General features: G+C 39.7%; 1 protein-coding gene across 4 annotated transcripts in view; it reads left to right on the top strand.

Annotated features, from left to right (window-relative positions):
- Positions 1-20,644, top strand: part of LOC124804699 (pyruvate dehydrogenase protein X component, mitochondrial-like) — a 134,386-nt gene that overhangs the window by 30,641 nt on the left and 83,101 nt on the right. For all 4 annotated transcript variants that reach the window (XM_047264956.1, XM_047264957.1, XM_047264955.1 and 1 more), the window contains exon 5: positions 3,303-3,460. In XM_047264956.1, the coding sequence (XP_047120912.1) occupies positions 3,303-3,460 (158 nt within the window). The remainder of the gene's footprint in view (positions 1-3,302; positions 3,461-20,644) is intronic.

Below are 20,644 nucleotides of genomic sequence, written 5' to 3' on the forward strand. Positions count from 1 at the left end.
TGTGACGGTTGCTTATCACTTGGTGCTTAAAACAAGCCATGCAGTTATTGTTGTGCGATATGCCTGTACCCTGCAAGCCTCTCCAAACACCAATTTTTTTCTATGATTTGCAGCCTGCCTACCTGCACCTCATGTCTCCTGATCCAGCATTCCCAATGTTCTGTTCCTTCTAGTTGACAGATATTCTGTTCCTTCTAGTTGACAGATATTGTTTTCTTAATTTTTTCTCTTTGTTGTTTCTGATTGTTTTCTTTTCTCTGGTGGAATTGTGTCATATCTGTTTGATTTAGAAATTTGAAGTATGTCTCTATGTACGCCAGGCGTGGTCTAGTTGTTCCTGTTTTAGCAATGAATGATAAGTCTTTTTCGTATTGTGAATGGAAACTTAACTTATTTCTACATTTACTGAGCCCATAATAAAATCTGTATGTGATGTAATACCATTTTATCAATCATTATGTTCTTTTAGAGTAGTTATCTTCTGTTAGTCTATCTCCTCCTTCCCCCTCTCTCTCTGTCTCCATTTCATCCTTCATCCCCTGTCTGTCCATCTCCTCCTCCGCTCTTTTCCCCTTCTCCCTGTTCATCTCACCTCTTTACTTTGTCTGTCCATCTCCTCCCCCCCCCCCCCCTCTCTCTCTCTCTCTCTCTCTCTCTCTCTCTCTCTCTGGCACGTCGATAGACACACAAACAAACACAAACATACACACAAAATTCAAGCTTTCGCAACAAACTGTTGCCTCATCAGGAAAGAGGGAAGGAGAGGGAAAGACGAAAGGATGTGGGTTTTAAGGGAGAGGGTTAGGAGTCATTCCAATCCCGGGAGCGGAAAGACTTACCTTAGGGGGAAAAAAGGACGGGTATACACTTGCAAACACACACACACATCCATCCACACATATACAGACACAAGCAGACATGGTGTGTGTGCGAGTGTATACCCGTCCTTTTTTCCCCCTAAGGTAAGTCTTTCCGCTCCCGGGATTGGAATGACTCCTTACCCTCTCCCTTAAAACCCAAATCCTTTCGTCTTTCCCTCTCCTTCCCTCTTTCCGGATGAGGCAACAGTTTGTTGCGAAAGCTTGAATTTTGTGTGTGTGTTTGTGTTTGTTTGTGTGTCTATCGACGTGCCAGCGCTTTCGTTTGGTAAGTCACATCATCTGTGTTATATATATATATATATATATCTGCTCCTCTTGACTGTCTATTTCTTCCTCCACCTCTCTCTCTCCATTTCTTTCTTCCCCCCTTCTCTCTCTCTTCATGTTATCATGCTCACCCCTATAAGATGCTGGTAGTTCTTACCCCCACAGGATTTCTTTCTGGATTGTAACTAATGTGTGTTCTAAAGTTGGTTGAAATCATTGCAGGGTTTAGGATGAACTTTTTATCCATATATTTCACATGTATTTAACATGTTTCAGAGATATTTGTACATATAAGGCCCCTTATCTCTAGTGAATTTCACCTTACATTTTCAAGCAGCTTAATGTTTATGACATCGTATCTTGTGAACATTGTGCTGTACAGTGATGTAATTTAGCATGTACATCCAGTGGTATTGTGGCTGCTGTCTGTGAAATGTGTTGTGAATAGAGTTAGTAGTAAAGAAGCAATAAGTTAAAACACCATGTGTGATTCAGCAGTTTTTCACTCGTCTCAGTGTGCATGACATCATATATCTTAAAATATGTGTCATATGTCGTACAGAGATATAATGTTTTTAGTGCAGTGGTGTGTGTGAATACTGTCTGAAAAATGTGTCACAAATACAGTTAGTAGTAAAGATGTAGTAAATTAAAATGTAATGATTCACGCAGTAGTTTTACTGCATGAACAGCAAAAATGCAGTAAGTGACAAACTTTTTTTCCTTTCATCATTTTGTAGGGGTTGTCAGTGAGAAAAAAATTTCATAGATGTTTGAAATTATGTGTGAAGTTTGTTCCATGTTACTAGGTGTTCTCATTCTCAAATACTGGATGACTGTAGTATGGCTACTCATGTGTTGTGTGCGTCATTGCTTTTTGCCCCCACAGCGATGATTTCCTGACAGTAAGTAATGTGTGTACCAAGTTTGGTTGAAATTGATCCAGTGGATTAGGAGGAGATGTGGTACATACACATGTGCACCCATTTGTTTGGGTGTGTTTTATCTTGTGCCTGGTTTAGATCCTATTTAAGAAAAAGAATACAGTAAGTTACACATGGATGCTCGATCAGTACAAATAGAGATGCCACATAAAGTCTGCTGTGGAAGAAGTTGCAGTTGATTCAGTTGTATACATGCTAATGGGTTTGTTCTGTCTTAATGGTCCACAATTTCATGTGGGTTCCAAAGAAATGTAGGAACATGTGAGGCAGTACTGACCCTATAACTTATCACAGAAAGTGTATAGTATTTGTACATGTAGTAAAAGTTTTTGACAATGTTGACTGGAATATGCTCTTTGCAATTCTCAAGGTAACAGGGATATAACACAGGGAGCAAAATGTTATTCACAACTTGCACAGAAACCGGACAGCAGTTACAAGAGTCATAGGACATGAAAGAGAAGCAGTAATTGAGAAGAAAGTGAGACAGAGTTGTAGGCTATCTCAGTGTTATTTAATGTGTACATTGATCAAGCATTATAGGAAACCAAGGAAAACTCAGTTTCAGGCAGAAGAATAAAAACTTTTGAGTCTTGTCAAAACAATGTAGTTCTGTTACAGATGGCAAAAGACTTGGGAGATTGGTTGAATAGCATGGGTAGCGTCTTGAAAAGAAATTACAAGATGAATATTAAAAACAGTTAAATAGGATTAATGAAATGTCTGCTTGTGTCTGTGTATGTGCGGATGGATATGTGTGTGTGTGCGAGTGTATACCTGTCCTTTTTGCCCCCTAAGGTAAGTCTTTCCGCTCCCGGGATTGGAATGACTCCTTACCCTCTCCTTTAAAACCCACATCCTTTCGTCTTTCCCTCTCCTTCCCTCTTTCCTGACGAAGCAACCATTGGTTGCGAAAGCTAGAATTTTGTGTGTATGTGTGTGTTTGTTTGTGTTTCTATCGACCTGCCAGCGCTTTCGTATGGTAAGTCACATCATCTTTGTTTTTAAATATATTTTTCCCGCGTGGAATGTTTCCCTATTATATTTTTGTTTTCTGTTGTATGTTATGCCTGTAATAGTTTTATTAAGAGTTACCCTATCTAGTGAAAAAAAGTTATTTCTGTTTTATTCTCTTTCTAAAAGAAAAGCTTGTAGATTTATATTTAATGAAGTTGCTTAGCAACACATTGATGACAGTTGTATTTTTCAGTTCCTCCACCTCAGGCGGCCAAAGCACCTCCGCCAGGTGCTGTGCGAAAGCCAGCTGCAGGAGCAGCAGCGAAAGTTAAGCCGCCGGGCGCAAAGTTCTCAGATCTTGAGCTGACTAACATGCGCCGCACCATCGCAAAGAGGCTGACACAATCCAAGGTTAGTTTGTGTCATGTTTGGTCTCCACTGCACATAGAAAAGTGTTACTGGGTTACACAAACATTTAATCAATTTGGTAGTCCCAAGTCTAGAATGTTTCGAGGTGCAGTACTCGATACTTGCTTGATGAGCTTTAGTGGACACATTGGTGAAATTTTGAGAATAATAAGCTTCCTAATACTGCATTTGTTTTTACTCTAATTGCAAGTTAGTGCAATATCTAGAAAATATTTAAATGACTCAGTGCCAGAGTTGATGTAAAAGATATTAGAAACTCAAAACTGTAAAGAGAGGAACATCTGATGCACTATGGCTGTTCAGGCTTGCAAGGCTGTTTCGTTTCCATAGGACTATAGTGGCTCCTATTGACACCCATGGAAATGTTGATGAAACACCTTTGGACAAGCATTGAGTTAAACCATCCGAAACAAGCAGTGACAGAAATTTAGACCTTAAAGTGCCAACAGAGCACAAATCAGTAACCAAAAGGTGTTAATGAAAGAAGAAGAGAGTTTTGAAAGCTGTCACGTTGTGCAGGCTTTGTACAGCTTTACAGGAACTCGGAAGTGTGCAAAACAGATCAAAAATCGAACTCTACTCATACAGGATCCCTAAAATTGAACTCCAATAATGTGGACTGTGAAGTCACATCATGCTATGTTAACTTAACATTGATCAAATTCTCTGTCGGTGCTCTACAGAATGTGTCAGCAATATAAAAAACTGTGGCAAATCCTCCAACGCCTCATCAGAACCTTCATCTCTTTGGGAGCTAGTCAGATAGTTGAAGAATGGCAAGGGTAAAGTTGCGGAACATAGAGCAAGTGTGTCCCATTTGGATATCAGGCTACAGTGCTTCAGATTGCATCTGCCCAGGACAGTTGTTCCCAACATTTCTGAGATCATTACCCCTGAGAGCAATCAGATGTTATCAGGTGTCCCCCCCCCCCCCCCACACCGCCCCCCTCCCTCCCTGTTTCGAGCACCATCACCAACATTAGCTGTAACTAAACTTTAAAATGAGAACTAATTTTTCTTCCAACACTTTTAATGTTAAAATGATGAAAGATAAATTGTATTTACTTTTTGTAATTATTTTATTAAACTGGGAACTAATGAGTCCATGAAACAATTGGTTACTGCTAATTTCTAACAACCTTTTCTATATTTGGTCTGGTCTCAGTGAGTGCACATCATAAGTCTTGCTTCAAGCCCATTCACTTTCTTGTTTATGTTTTCATTGCAATCATAGTCAGTAATGTACTTTCTCATCAATAAATCTTGAATGTCACATTTCTTTTCCATGTGCTATATTCAAGTAGTGTGTATGTGTTTTAGACTTAATGGTGAAGCAGTTCGAGGAATGTTGTGTAAGTGTTATCTACAACTCCTCCTCAGAAAAGAAAGCTAACTATCCACACTGCCACACTTTCTACATAACGTTCTTCCTTCGCACCACTGTGCTGTCAATCAGATCGTTTATCTGTTTTGAAGTGAATCCTGAATTAATTTCTGGATCATTCCAGGAACTACCCATGCTTGGACAAGAAATTATCGTGATACATTTAGCATTTGGTAATTGTCTCACTTTTATTGTCATAAAAGCACAGTACAAAGCAAAGGCATACATTTATGGGATGTATATTTGAAAAAGATTTTGTTCATATATTTGTTTTATGAAATGTTACCTCCACTGCACTGCATTATGCATTAATGATAGTATTTGAAAAGAAGTAATTGTTGGTCTTATGTAATCAGAATTGTATTAAAAGATTTATGATAATAATAATGATTTTTTTAAAAATAAAGCTTGTGATTGAGACACAATCAAATCATTTTGATTTCCACTCTCTACTCATTTTAACCCATGGGGGTAATTACTCGCAGGTTGGGAGCCACTGGTCTAGTAGATCCCCATACTTTGCGGAACTGCACAGCACTTTCAGTCTTAGCCAAGGTGTTGTGACATGAAAAGACATAATGGATATGCAAAATAAGAGAAAATCATGCAATCGGAGACAGGTGGCATCAGCAATGTGAAAAACTTAACAATCGGTAAATTTCAAATCGCAGGAAACACATATACAGGGTGTATACGACCTGGGACAACTGGGAGATCCGGGAAAAACCCGGAAATTTTTTTTTCTGGGAGAAAACTGGGAAAAACCCGGAAATTTTTTAGAATTCCTGGAATTTTTGATTGTTTTTGTTTTCAGTTAAATTTTTGTAATTTTGACTGCTAAGAACCGATACTCTAACAAAGGATATCACTGTATCCCGCAAATGCAGAATAATATTGCAGCAATAAAACATGAACAGGAGAAAAAGCGAAAATAAAACTTAAATTGCAAAGGAAATGCACCCTATACAGCAACAAAACACAGTGCTCATACTAGCATCTGCCAGTAGCAAAATGTGTCAAATGCTTTAGGAAGACTATGCAATGCTTCATAACAACCAATTGCCTCCAATGAGCGTGATGTCACAACTGTTTACTTTAGATTCGTTTTAGCAGTTGCAAGCGGGATCATGCGCATGGCCAGTCTCAACTGGTACCTTCTTCCTCTTCTGGCTACAGAAATGTGGTTGTTTGGCAGTGTAAGCACTCGCAGCAAGCATCTAGACGCTACCAGGAAAAATTTTACTGGAGTGCCCAAGCTGTCAGATTCATGCATGCGCAGCAAACCCAGATCTTGGAGGGAGGGGGAAGGGGGGGGGGGGGGACAAATTCATATTCTCGAGGGAAAAAAACCTTTTGTTTCACAAAGCGACTAACATCCAATGCATGTTAGTCTATCGATTATTCTTGTGACTTTGAAACGCATCCCTGTCAGTTTTTGAACCTTTTTGAACACATCCTAAGTTGATTTCCGAATGAATCGTAAGTTGATTTGTAAATACGTGCATAGTCTACATGATGTCTCTGTCAGGGGAACCCTCGTCGCATGTAGAAACAAACTTTCATACAGACAAAAGGGGCCAAACGAGCTGAGCGGAGTAAGTCCAAATGGATGAATGCCAACCACTGTCTGATTGTATGGTTGATTGGGTTTGTGAATGATGAGTTTTGTTATAATTACTAGCGAAATCCATAAATTCAGACTATAGGAGTGGAAATAAACGAATAACAGGTAAGAAAGATTATGCGTTACCTTCTCAGTGTATCCAAGGAAATGAAATTTTGACAGAAGATTTTTGGCCAGATCGCTATACTAGTAAGGGCCAGTTGTACAATCCTCGGCTAGCAGTCGCTTTAAGTTCTATTCGGGAAGAAGCGCGGAAAACGCATTGTACGAACATTTAACAACGCCTAACAGGAGAATAATCGCGGGATAACTAAACCGGTGATCCTGGAAGAGTTAGTGAAGTTAACCTGCGAATAAGCTTTGACATTGGCAGGAATAGTTACAGAATTAGTGATAACAAGACTGTTTGTGAGAACGAGGAAGGAGAAGAAACGGGGAAACACACAAATTATGGAACAATATGGCAATTCCAAGTTTGTATAAAAATTTCATCTACTACTTTTCGATCTCGTGATTGAGAAAATAGAGCATGTGAATGAAGTGTGAAACTATTTCCTAACATAAAGCTTTTTGCTTGTAGTAGGCCTAACAGGCATTTGATATTGATACTTTGTGAATTATATTCTGTCGTTACAAAAAAGACCATTTGTGCTAAAACAGTCTCGTTTATTTGGTGTGTGTTGCAATTGTTGCAGTATTAGAAAGGCCTATTATGTTTTATCTAGCAGGCAGTGACAAAATAGACGTAATTGGATCGGGAAACCACACCAGTCTTGGGTCCTATTTGTATTAACAGCTTTTTCAGTATTAGACAATGACATTTCGACTTTTCATGTAGCAAAACATTTGACGAACTTTGAGCAGGTAATATACTCTTTCGCAGAAAGGAAAGCATGCCATGTAAAGCTGTAGCAAGATTAGAGAGAAAAAAATTCTAGGAGCTAAGGATTGAAGCAATGTGTACTGTCTTGCTTGTCTCATGTCTTTACTGGGTTTATGTATCCTATATTTAATTTTATGTCACACAAAGCAGCAAGTTGTTAGCTGATACGGAATAAAGAGTGCAAATTTTCTGAAGAGGATGTCAAACCAGCCGACTGTAAGCAGGAGAGGCACCACAGGACATTTTAATTTCCACTGTCCTGAGTATGGTTTGATGGCATCCATTACAAAACATACACATTTCAATTCCACAGAGTGAAATACAGTGACGTGCGATAGGAGAACGCTGTGTGAAGAGGTGTGGCACTGCACTTTGGCACACGTATGACCAAATAACATGTCTTACATTTCCTCGAACACTCTTCAGAAATATGTGTGCTACAAAATGATCATACTTTTGAAAACTCGATTTTTTTAAAATTTTTGACATCTTGTCTCAAACGCTCGAGGAAGTGGTGGGGTATTGCTCCGATTCGGAAATATCGTAGATCGGGGGCTGATGCTCAGAGCAGTTTGAGTTATAGTGGGGAAGTAGGTAGTCTTCACGTGACCCGTGTTTACATTTAGTGATTTTGCTGTTTCCTCTTCGTTTACTGCTCTCACGTCAAATGAAAACAAAACATATTTCTCTGGATGGGAGCTGTCAAGTGAATTAAAATACATTCACATAATTATGGAAGGCTAAAATGTGTTATTAGTTGCAGATTTTGTTACTTCCACCTTTCTGTCAGCTAGGCATTAATTACCTTGCAGGACAGTGAAGTTATTTTTGTCGGTTTGCTAAAGTAATTTTCTTCTATTAATCTTTTCCGCTGAGGCAGACAATGTATTTGAAAGGAAGTGTTTAATTCCACACACTGTTCGCTGCATTTCAAGTGCACGTTTTCAACTTCTAGCACATATGGCATTATGCCATAATAAAGAACCAAACATGAGATAACACAGTACTGGTACTCCAAGAAAATTTACATCCCAAAAATCGCATTGAAAGGCTTATTTCACTGGGAATCTGGGCATAGGAATGTGCACTTTAAATGTGCACATTTTAGTATGGGTCACGAAATTCTGATGCTCTTGGAGTATCCTCTGATGTCTTATTTCTTTTATGACATAATTTAAGATCTTTTAATGTTTTACACGTACGAACATACGGGCTCCCTACGACATCATAGCTGCGCAAGTGCGGTGACGCTTGCTATCTGGCACTCTGTGGCAACTGCATAAACGAACCTATTTCTAACAGGTCACGGGAAAATATCTTGAATGGTGGTTTGAAAAGCGTTACCATCATAGTAAATTATCTTTTACGCAAGTTGAACTCTGTGCGAGAATGTACGATGAATTTCTCATTTAAAAATCAACTCTTTTATGACGAGCCATTTAGATGAATTTCGAGCCCAGAAGATCAGACATTTGTGTCGTTATTAAAAATTTTACTGGCACATTTGTGTCATATGTCTTAAATTTTAATATGCGCATAAAAGACCAACATTATATGTGAAAGCTTAGCTTCTCTTGGAGTGTATTAATCTTGTAGACCGATATTATATGTGAAAGCTTTGCATTTCGTGTAGCAACACTATGTATATTAATTTAAACCATTAACTTTTTCTGTTTGTGTGTTCATGCTATTTAACAGTGATGTTACTACTGACTGACTACATCACGTGTCCTAAGCTCTGAATAACCGCTGTAATAGGCTGGTGAGATCACATGATGTGATCTGTGACTGACTTACAAAAGCGCATCGCAATCTCGATTTCAATGCTTCGGAAAGTAACATGCGGTGTTTGGTGGAATTCGAATTTATACTTTCGTAATATGAAAATATGCATTGTACATGTTGCTGCACATCAAAGATCTTTCCAAAACGTGTTTTTTTCCTTGTGTTTAGTTTTCTAAAGCGTCGGGAAATTCTACGCCCTTGTATAAAACCATAATCATTCAAAGGACTGATAAGTTATACAGTTCTGAGAGAAAATATACTGTCAGTTAACAGGGTAAAAGTATGTTTCCACCTGGGAGAAAGTGTATTCTTAACTGGGAAATCCGGGAATTTTTTTTCCTTGTCCGCGTATACACCCTGATATAGCAAGCTTTGCAGTTATTTTTAATAACTGCATTTCAGAGACAGTGTTCCGGTATGTAAAAGCCACACAGTATGCATCTGTGTAGCAAAGTAGCACAAATCAGGAACATAATATTCATCTCTAATCCCTGTATTTGATGTTATGTCATCTGGAATTTTGATACATTTGTCTGATTGTAGGAGGCGGGTGAGGTGAAGAGGATGCAGGAGAGAAGTCACCTATAGTATATTTCAATTCAAAGTTGAAAACACCTTTCAATTGCAACTTCATTTTGAACTGAGAGTGAAAAAACTTCCTTGAAAATCAGTATATTGACATAGACAAAACCAAAACCTTGTGTCTAGAGCTCATGTCTTCTAGGCTGTCTGTACCAGTATTTTACAGCTCATAGATTTTTTCTTCCCAGCAGTGAAGCATTTCCCACAATTTTGTTTTCCCAGCACAGCTATTTTGCACAAGCAGCCTGCACTAATAGCAGGCATACCTGCAGAACACTGTGCCCATCCAATACAGGCTGTGGGCTGCAAACTCTGTACAGTTGCTGATTGACATTTAGATCACTTCAGTGGCCATTCTCAATTTGGTAGAAAATTTAAGATGGAGCAGACTCTGAAAATGAGCCACCCCATTGGCAAAGTGGATGCCCGACAATCAGTGGACTATTAAGTTTATCTGAATGGTGCACCTGAAGACATGTACCTTAGAGTGAAGAATGTTTGCTTTAACATTTATTACCTTAAATCTGTATGAAGGGGAGTTGGAGAGAGGACGGAGAGCCTGTAGACAGATGCAAGTTGACTATGATTGCACTGTAACATGTTATTCAAAGATTATTTTTCGAAATAAGAGACGCAGTTAATCAAGAGGGAATTATAAATGGGGACAATTTTAGGATGATCCGTATTGTTATTGGAGGCAACTCCTCAGGGTGTAGTACAGTGAAGGTGTAGCATATAGATTATATTCTATACATGAAGCACTCGCATACTGTACTCTTGCAGTCACATAAGTCACAACATGTAGATTTGTGCTGCAACTCTGTGAAGCCACAAAGAAATCTGAACAGTTGCTGTCTTGTCTACTGGTGTGGCAAATTGCATGTCTGAGTTAGTGAGGACACTGCTTCACAAAGCAGAGGGTGACAGTGAGCTTCAGTTTGACATGTATTACACTTTTAGTTGGTTACCCTCATACCAGTGCTCCACTGCATTGTGTCAAACTGCTCAAAATTACACGAAATTTCAATACGGGAATGATTTGTTGCTCGATCAGAAAGTAGCTAGTAATATATGAGACAATATTGTTATAGTATTGTTTGTAATCTGGTACGTGACCGAGGTCAGTAAATGGCATTTACACAAATAATCCAAAGGGTCTCTAGTTCCCAAATTCGGGCAGTGCAACAGTTGCTGTAATGTGTTCCAGCTGAAAACACTCAGAGGTAGCAAGTCAGTGTTGAAGCTGAAGATGATTGCTGTGCTGGTTATTTGTACCCTTGGATCGCTAGTGGACATGGGTTGTGGCACGTGATAGCCCGTGCCCACCTTACGCTGTGCTGCCCACCAGTGCATTACAGTCAGTCACTACTCTGTCATCTCAAGAGACTTGATGTATCGGTATCAGTGACAGACTCCATAGCTATTAACCCACAGCAGGTGGTATTTGAGGAGACGCCTCAGATTGGCTGTGGCTCACTGTTGCACATTCTCGAGTTTGAACTCTACTCAGACTGCAGTTGAGCTGAGAATAATGCCCCCACAACCTTGGGTGGGATGCTGTAGCAGCAGAGGGAGAAGAGAAGCTTCGCAGACAGTGAAATCCATGAGTAGAAAAGAGTGAGATCTATCAGTAGAAAAGGAGCTGCATGACTGCACTGTGCCAGTGAAGGTTTCTTTTTCCCGCTGTGATACTTAATCTCAGTACATAATAGCTTGAACCATATCTTATCTAAAATTTTCTAATTTCTGTAGAGCACCTTCATAATTTGAAAGTACAAGTATTAATCTAGAATTATGTAGCCCCTAAAATACCACTTATTTGACTGCCGTCACTTCTGCAGGATGTTCTGATCCCTCAGGTGCTGCGTAAGTTGCTGTCATATGTTATGGGGTGAATTGCTAGTGAAAATATTGGATGGCTGTTGACATTTTATTCTGCAGAAGCACCAGATTCACAAAAAAGTATTTTGCCAAGCATCTCAATAACAGAGGTGTTAGTCTGGTTGTCCACTGGATGTGACAACAAGCAACTGCGGGAATGCGGGAACGTGCGTTACAAGCGACCTGAGTCGTACACCTCTAAGCAGCTGGGATTGTCCCCAGTTAGCGATTTTACGCATATGTCAGTCCGTGATCAGTGCCTGTTGGCGGTTGATCAAAATAATACACTGAATCAGCTCAGTGGTTGCTTTGGACATGAGTTATTTTTTGTGCAGTTCATACTGGACAAGGTTTCGGATGCAGACTAGTAAAAGAAATGGTATGTGTTGGATGAACTAGTTCAAAGGAAATCCATGGGAATTCAATGACCTCCATGTTGATTTGGTGAGTGTCTCCAGAAGTACTTTGATTATTACTTTATGTGTCCACAGCACATGCACACGCAAAACCCAACTGTGACCCAACTATGTGTTGGAGGCCCTATTTGGCTCAATATGTAGTTTGGGGGCATTTCTGCACATGAATGATCTGATTACTATTCTGTATAAAGTCAGTAAGAGTGATCCCGTAATAGTGATGTCTTCGGATGCCTCAGTTGTAGCCATCATTTTGTGTCCAGTAACTAATCTTCAAGGTGTTTAAACAATTTTTTGGTAATCAAATCAACTCCATCAAAGTTAATTTTCAGTTAATCTACTTTAATTTTTATTGTTTACAGTGATGATAGCTTAGAGGTAGTAAGTTCCATAATTATCACAAAATAACAGGTCTCTTGAAAAAATTCTCGAACTTTGTCCACAAAATTGTTATATACTTACCTTTTACTTATTGTGCGTGGTCTCCTTCGAAATACTCTCCGCCACAGTTGATCCACTGCTTCCGACGCCATTTTCAGTTCCGGATGCCCTCTTAGTATGCCTCTTGCTGGATCGTGTGATGAGCCATCTGCGAATTTTATTTCATCTAGTCTGTTGTTGCAAATCTTCAAGCTTCCTGCAGGGTTTTCAACTTCAGAAATAAAAAAAGTTATGCAGGAGTCAGGTCTGGAGGGTATGGAGGATGAGACGGCACAATGATTTCAGTTTTTGTGCGGTAGTCATGCATCAACAGGGATGAATATATGGCTGCGTTATCATGATGCAGGAGCCATGAATTGTCTTGGCATATTTCAGGCCATTTCCTTCTCACATATTCTTGCAGGTGTCGCAACATGCCCTGATAGTACCATTGATTAACAATTTGTCCCTGTGGCACGAATTCATGATGAACTAATCCTTCAAAGTCAAAGAAAAATGTCAGCATGGTTTTGACATTTGACCGGATCTGACAAGCTATTTTTGGTGTTGCAGAACTTTTCCTGATGCATTGTGAACATTGAACCTTAATCTCAACATTATAACCGTAAAACCACATCTCATCACCAGTTCTGATTCTCTTAAGGAACATCTCGTTCTCATTTGCACGATTCAAAAGCTCTTCACAGATTGTGAGGCGATAGTCTTCCTGGTCTTGACTCATGAGCCTTGGGATGAACTTGGTGGCAACACAATGCATTCCAAGATGCTGTGTCAGGATTTTGTGACATGATCCAACTGAAATGTTACATTCTTCTACAATCTCTTGCATTGTCAGTCTTCGATTGGCATGCACAATTTGATGTTCCTGACATGAGCATTGTCAGTAGACGTCGAAGGGCATCCTAAATGTGGGTCATCTTTAACTTCAGTCTAGCCATTTTAAAACTGTGGGAACCATTCATAAAACTGAGTATGGATTAAGCATTCATCACCATAGGTGTCCTTCATCATTTGGTATGTCTCTGTAAAAGTTTTCTTAGTATCACATAAAATGTAATGCACATGCGTTGCTTGTCTAACTCTGCCATCTTGAAATTCACAAACTGTGCAAGGCCATGTCCTACGTGAGCGACAGCGAGCGACTTCTGGATATACGACACTCCAGCGACAATCAGCAGCGTCGGGCGGAAAGCTTGGGTGTCCCGCATGTGAGTGACCATGTCGTGCTACAAGATGGCTGTTTAGGGGCAACCAGCTGTTTCTATAAAACGGCATCCCTAACCTGTAGAATACTGTAGCTCAAGAGTAAGGCTACAGAATTAGGTTTACTTAAGAAAATAAAGCAAAAAGGAATGCTGTGCATGAAATTTACAAAGGGAGGAGCTCCATGGAGAATTTCATAAATATCATCAACTACGAAGATCACCGGACAAATTCTTCGAATACACGTGAATGACCAGAGGAGCATTCGACTATCTCATCAATAAATTAAATACAAATGTTTTTTACATGATCAAGAACTTTTAACAGCCAACAAATGCGGAGGAATGACTACTACATGACTGACTATGCTAAATATGAACATAAGTACACAGATTGGTACCATTAAGCCAAAGCTAGCTGTGGTGTAGGGGTAGCATACACAGCTCATGATTACGTGTTGGGAAGAGGTCGTGGGTTCAATTCCGGGATTTTCTTATATTTTTACTGACTCTGTTACAATCTGTATACTAAGTTTTATGTATACTGGTTACACTGCATCCCTAGGTATATTTTTAAAGTCTTGCCAAACAACTTGATCTTCACACCTACCCCAGTATATCACACACATTTTATTCCTAATAAAGTAAATGAACTATGAAACTTTACAGGTATTCGATGTTGTGAACATAATTCATCAGTGGTCAATGTTAAGGCCAAGCATTTCAATTACTGTATTTATTGATCAGATAGTCAAATGCTCCTCTGATCATTCATGTGTATTCTGTGAAAGTAAAGCTTACAAAGTTTTTGAAAAAAAGTCAAAAATTTTGTGTAATGATTTGTCTAAAAGTGTTGTTGTTGTTGTTGTGGTCTTCAGTCCTGAGACTGGTTTGATGCAGCTCTCCATGCTACTCTATCCTGTGCAAGCTTCTTCATCTCCCAGTACCTACTGCAACCTACATCCTTCTGAATCTGCTTAGTGTATTCATCTCTTGGTCTCCCTCTACGATTTTTGCCCTCCACTCTGCCCTCCAATACTAAATTGGTGATCCCTTGATGCCTCAGAACATGTCCTACCAACCGATCCCTTCTTCTGGTCAAGTTGTGCCACAAACTCCTCTTCTCCCCAATCCTATTCAATACTTCCTCATTAGTTATGTGATCTACCCATCTAATCTTCAACATTCTTCTGTAGCACCACATCTCGAAAGCTTCTATTCTCTTCTTGTCCAAATTATTTATCGTCCATGTTTCACTTCCATACATGGCTACACTCCATACAAATACTTTCAGAAATGACTTCCTGACACTTAAATCTATACTCGATGTTAACAAATTTTTCTTCTTCAGAAACACTTTCCTTGCCATTGCCAGTCTACACTTTATATCCTCTCTACTTCGACCATCATCAGTTATTTTGCTCCCCAAATAGCAAAACTCCTTTACTACTTTAAGTGTCTCATTTCCTAATCTAATCCCCTCAGCATCACCTGATTTAATTTGACTACATTCCATTATCCTCGTTTTGCTTTTGTTGATGTTCATCTTATATCCTCCTTTCAAGACACTGTACATTCCGTTCAACTGCTCTTCCAAGTCCTTTGCTGTCTCTGACAGAATTACAATGTCATCGGCGAACCTCAAAGTTTTTACTTCTTCTCCATGAATTTTAATACCTGCTCCGAATTTTTCTTTTGTTTCCTTTACTGCTTGCTCAATATACAGATTGAATAACATCGGGGAGAGGCTACAACCCTGTCTCACTCCTTTCCCAACCACTGCTTCCCTTTCGTGCCCCTCGACTCTTATAACTGCCATCTGGTTTCTGTACAAATTGTAAATAGCCTTTCGCTCCCTGTATTTTACCCCTGCCACCTTCAGAATTTGAAAGAGAGTATTCCAGTTAACGTTGTCAAAAGCTTTCTCTAAGTCTACAAATGCTAGAAACATAGGTTTTCCTTTTCTTAATCTTTCTTCTAAGATAAGTTGTAAGGTCAGTATTGCCTCACGTGTTCCAACATTACTACGGAATCCAAACTGATCTTCCCCGAGGTCGGCTTCTACCAGTTTTTCCATTTGTCTGTAAAGAATTCGCGTTAGTATTTTGCAGCTGTGACTTATTAAACTGATAGTTCGGTAATTTTCACATCTGTCAACACCTGCTTTCTTTGGGATTGGAATTATTATGTTCTTCTTGAAGTCTGTGGGTATTCCGCCTGCCTCATACATCTTGCTCACCAGATGGTAGAGTTTTGTCATGACTGGCTCTCCCAAGGCCATCAATAGTTCTAATGGAATGTTGTTACTCCCGGGGCCTTGTTTCGACTCAGGTCTTTCAGTGCTCTGTCAAACTCTTCACACAGTATCTTATCTCCCATTTCATCTTCATCTACATCCTCTTCCATTTCCATAATATTGTCCTCAAGTACATCGCCCTTGTATAAACCCTCTATATACTCCTTCCACCTTTCTGCCTTCCCTTCTTTGCTTAGAACTGGGTTGCCATTTGAGCTCTTGATATTCATACAAGTCATTCTCTTCTCTCCAAAGGTCTCTTTAATTTTCCTGTAGGCAGTATCTATCTTACCCCTAGTGAGACAAGCCTCTACATCCTTACATTTGTCCTCTAGCCATCCCTGCTTAGCCATTTTGCACTTCCTGTCGATCTCATATTTGAGACGTTTGTATTCCTTTTTGCCTGCTTCATTTACTGGATTTTTATATTTTCTCCTTTCATCAATTAAATTCAATATTTCTTCTGTTACCCAAGGATTTCTATTAGCCCTCGTCTTTTTACCTACTTGATCCTCTGCTGCCTTCACTACTTCATCCCTCAGAGCTACCTATTCTTCTTCTACTGTATTTCTTTCCCCCATTCCTGTCAATTGTTCCCTTATGCTCTCCCTGAAACTCTCTACAACCTCTGGTTCTTTCAATTTATCCAGGTCCCATCTCCTTAAATTCCCGCCTTTTTGCAGTTTCTTCAGTTTCAATCTGCAGTTCATAACCAATAGATTGTGGTCAGAATCCACATCTGCCCCTGGAAGTGTCTTACAATTTAAAACCTGGTTCCTAAATCTCTGTCTTACCATTATGTAATCTATCTGATACCTTTTAGTATCTCCAGGATTCTTCCAGGTATACAACCTTCTTTCATGATTCTTGAACCACGTGTTAGCTATGATTAAGTTATGCTCTGTGCAAAATTCTACAAGGCGGCTTCCTCTTTCATTTCTTAGCCCCAATCCATATTCACCTACTATGTTTCCTTCTCTCCCTTTTCCTACTGACGAATTCCAGTCACCCATGACTATTAAATTTTCGTCTCCCTTCACTACTTGAATAATTTCTTTTATCTCGTCATACATTTCTTCAATTTCTTCATCATCTGCAGAGCTAGTTGGCATATAAACTTGTACTACTGTGGTAGGCATGGGCTTTGTGTCTGTCTTGGCCACAATAATGCGTTCAATATGCTGTTTGTAGTACCTAACCCGCACTCCTATTTTTTTATTCATTATTAAACCTACTCCTACATTACCCCTATTTGATTTTGTATTTATAACCCTGTAATCACCTGACCAAAAGTCTTGTTCCTCCCACCACCGAACTTCACTAATTCCCACTATATCTAACTTTAACCTATCCATTTCCCTTTTTAAATTTTCTAACCTACCTGCCCGATTAAGGGATCTGACATTCCACGCTCCGATCCGTAGAATGCCAGTTTTCTTTCTCCTGATAGCGACGTCGTCCTGAGTAGTCCCCGCCCGGAGATCCGAATGGGGGACTATTTTACCTCTGGAATATTTTACCCAAGAGGACGCCATCATCATTTAATCATACAGTAAAGCTGCATGTCCTCGGGAAAAATTACGGCTGTAGTTTCCCCTTGCTTTCAGCCGTTCGCAGTACCAGCACAGCAAGGCCGTTTTGGGTAATGTTACAAGGCCAGATCAGTCAGTCATCCTGACTGTTGCCCCTGCAACTACTGAAAAGGCTGCTGCCCCTCTTCAGGAACCACATGTTTGTCTGGCCTCTCAACAGATACCCCTCCGTTGTGGTTGCACCTATGGTACGGCCATCTGTATCGATGAGGCACGCAAGCCTCCCCACCAACGGCAAGGTCCATGGTTCATTGGGGGGGGGGAACATTAGTAGTTCCTTTAATAACGATTTATTTTCAAAAAAACTTTCACCTTCTATTTTACCCCCTTTTGTGGTTGAACTTCAAAAAATGCTGAAACACGTACTTTTTTATTGCTGACTGAGGAATCAGATATCAGTTTTCGTGAGCCTAGCTTCAGAATTGTCCTAATAGCAAAATATTTTCATAAAGCCTTGCATCCCATATTTCACTCCCAGAGGAGTGAAATTTCGAACAGTCCCTTCTTAAACGCTGCCTACAATATGAGATCCACACTCGTTTCAGTTTTCTGTCCTTGGTGGACTGGACTGGCCGATGTTGAGTTAGTGAATAAGTGTGGCACTACTTTACCTCCTTGGGGATTGAATTTCCAAGAGGAGGAGGAGGAGATTAGTGTTTAACGTCCCGTCGACAACGAGGTCATTAGAGACGGAGCGCAAGCTCGGGTGAGGGAAGGATGGGGAAGGAAATCGGCCGTGCCCTTTCAAAGGAACCATCCCGGCATTTGCCTGAAGCGATTTAGGGAAATCACGGAAAACCTAAATCAGGATGGCCGGAGACGGGATTGAACCGTCGTCCTCCCGAATGAATTTCCAAGAACACTGAAACATATAACTTTTATTTTCGAAACCGAGAAGCCAAACACTAATTTTCAAAGATTTAGCTTTAAAAATGCTTTCACAGTGAAACAGTTTCATAAAACATTTCATCCCCGTAGGGGTTGAATTTCCAAAAACACTGAAACGCATAACTTTTTATTTGTAACCAGGAAGTCAAATACCAATTTTCTCTCTCATTATTTCACACCCACAGGGATTAAATTTTCAAAAATGGTGAAATACATATTTCTTTATTTCTGACTGAGAAATGAAATACCAGTTTTCGTAGGTCTAGATTCAAAATTGCCTTAACAGTGACATATTTTTAAGAAACCTTTCGTCTCCTATTTCACCCCTGTAGGGGTGGAACTTCAAAAAATAAACAGCATAAAATCAACACTTCTCCAAATTTCTAGTTTCTATCCATAGCGGTTTGGGCTGCGCAATGATGACTCAGTGAGAAAGTCAATCAGTTGGGACATTGCCTTTTATATGTAGAGATGAAATGACTAAGGGATTGGTGAGCAAGAGGGTGAGATAATTCAAATCATGATCCTCGTAAAAACAAAAACTGAAAACAAAGTTGTCAGCATAAAAAACTCAAGTGCACTGTTCTGGGACAGACAGGGCATTCAGCTTGTTGAGTTCCTTCCCAGAGGTAAAACTGTCGTGATGGTATGTTACTGTGAAACAGTGAGAAAACTTCGATGTGCAATTCAAAACACAGGTGTGGAATGCTCAGCCAAGGTATTGTGTTGCTTCATGACAGTGCATGCCCCATTCTGCTGGTGTCACTCAGTACCTTATTCAGCACTTCGGTTGGAAGCTGTTTGATCACCCACATACAAATCCAATCTTGCACCTTCAGACTACCATTTGACTTGAATTTGAAGCATTACATTGGAGGTAGGTGCTTTGACAGCACGACAGCACAGAAAAATGGTGTTCAGCAGTGTCTGTCTTCATTGGGTGCTTCTTTCTATGAAGATGGCCTAGAAGAGTTGGTTTCCCATTATGATTAATGTCTGAACAATGGTGCAGGCAACCATGTAGAAAAATAGTTTAAGATATGCTTTTAATTGTAAAAAAAAAAAAAAAAAAAAAAAGAAAGAGAGAGAAAAATATTGTTTGAAAAATTGGTTTCATGAATTTGTACATAGAGGGTGGTTTGAAAAGTTCTCGGAATCACGACAAGAGCTCAACGCTAGCACAACGAGTTATTCGCGTGATATTCATTGGGCTGTTGCCTGTAAACATGTGCCACATCAGTGCTCTTGGAAGAGAACAGTGGCGGTGACGTGGCTCTGTTGTTGTTCCTGAGTAGTGATTTACGAAGATGGAAAAATCTAGATTTGAGCAGAGATTAAGTACTTTGTAAAGAAAGGTATGAAAGCAATGGACATCAATTTCCAGAATACACTGGGGGACTCTGCTCCTTCATATTCAACTATTGGCAAGTGGACAAATGAATTTAAATTTGGTCAGGAGAGCTTTGGTGATCATCCACACAATGGTCGGCCAAGATATGTCACTACTCCATAAATCATTGCAAAAGTGCATAAAATGGTCATGGAGGATCACTTACTGAAAGTGTGTGAAAATGCTCACACTTGCCATATGTCATCTGAAAGGGTATATTACATTTTAATTGAAGAGTTAGAAATGAAACAGTTACAAGGAAAGGATAGAGACCTACTCGCCACATAGAGGATGTATCAGGCCACACTTAGGCACCTGGACACAGTTGCCATATTTGTTTATGTATTTTCTTGTGTGAATGTGTATAACTACTTCTTAAGGACTTTTTCCAAGAGTTTAAATATTTCAGCATTCTGTTTCTTTGTGCTTATATGCTACTCAAAGCCTCCTCTGTGTGGGAAGTAGCAATCTATCCTTCACATATTGTTTTTCTATCCTGGCTGTTCCAAAGCTGTTACATATTCAGTTAACACTCAAAAGTCTGGAATTGTTGGCATTATTTTTACACATTTAGTGATGAAGCTGTTTTGTGTAATTATTGACTGTCTGTTCTTAAAATAGTGTTAATATCAGGTTCTAATAAACTGGTCAGTACTTAACCTTTGGGAGGGAAGGATAAACAGAGATCTTTCTCTGTCCTCATATTCGTAACTGGCGGGTGTCTCTCATCCTGGGGTCTGAGTGACCTACCCATCCTTCCTCAATACATTCCTCTCTCTCCCATGAAGGACTTGGTAATTCC

The sequence above is a fragment of the Schistocerca piceifrons genome, chromosome 7 (genome assembly GCF_021461385.2).
Source record: "Schistocerca piceifrons isolate TAMUIC-IGC-003096 chromosome 7, iqSchPice1.1, whole genome shotgun sequence".
Classification (NCBI taxonomy): Eukaryota; Metazoa; Arthropoda; class Insecta; order Orthoptera; family Acrididae; genus Schistocerca; species Schistocerca piceifrons.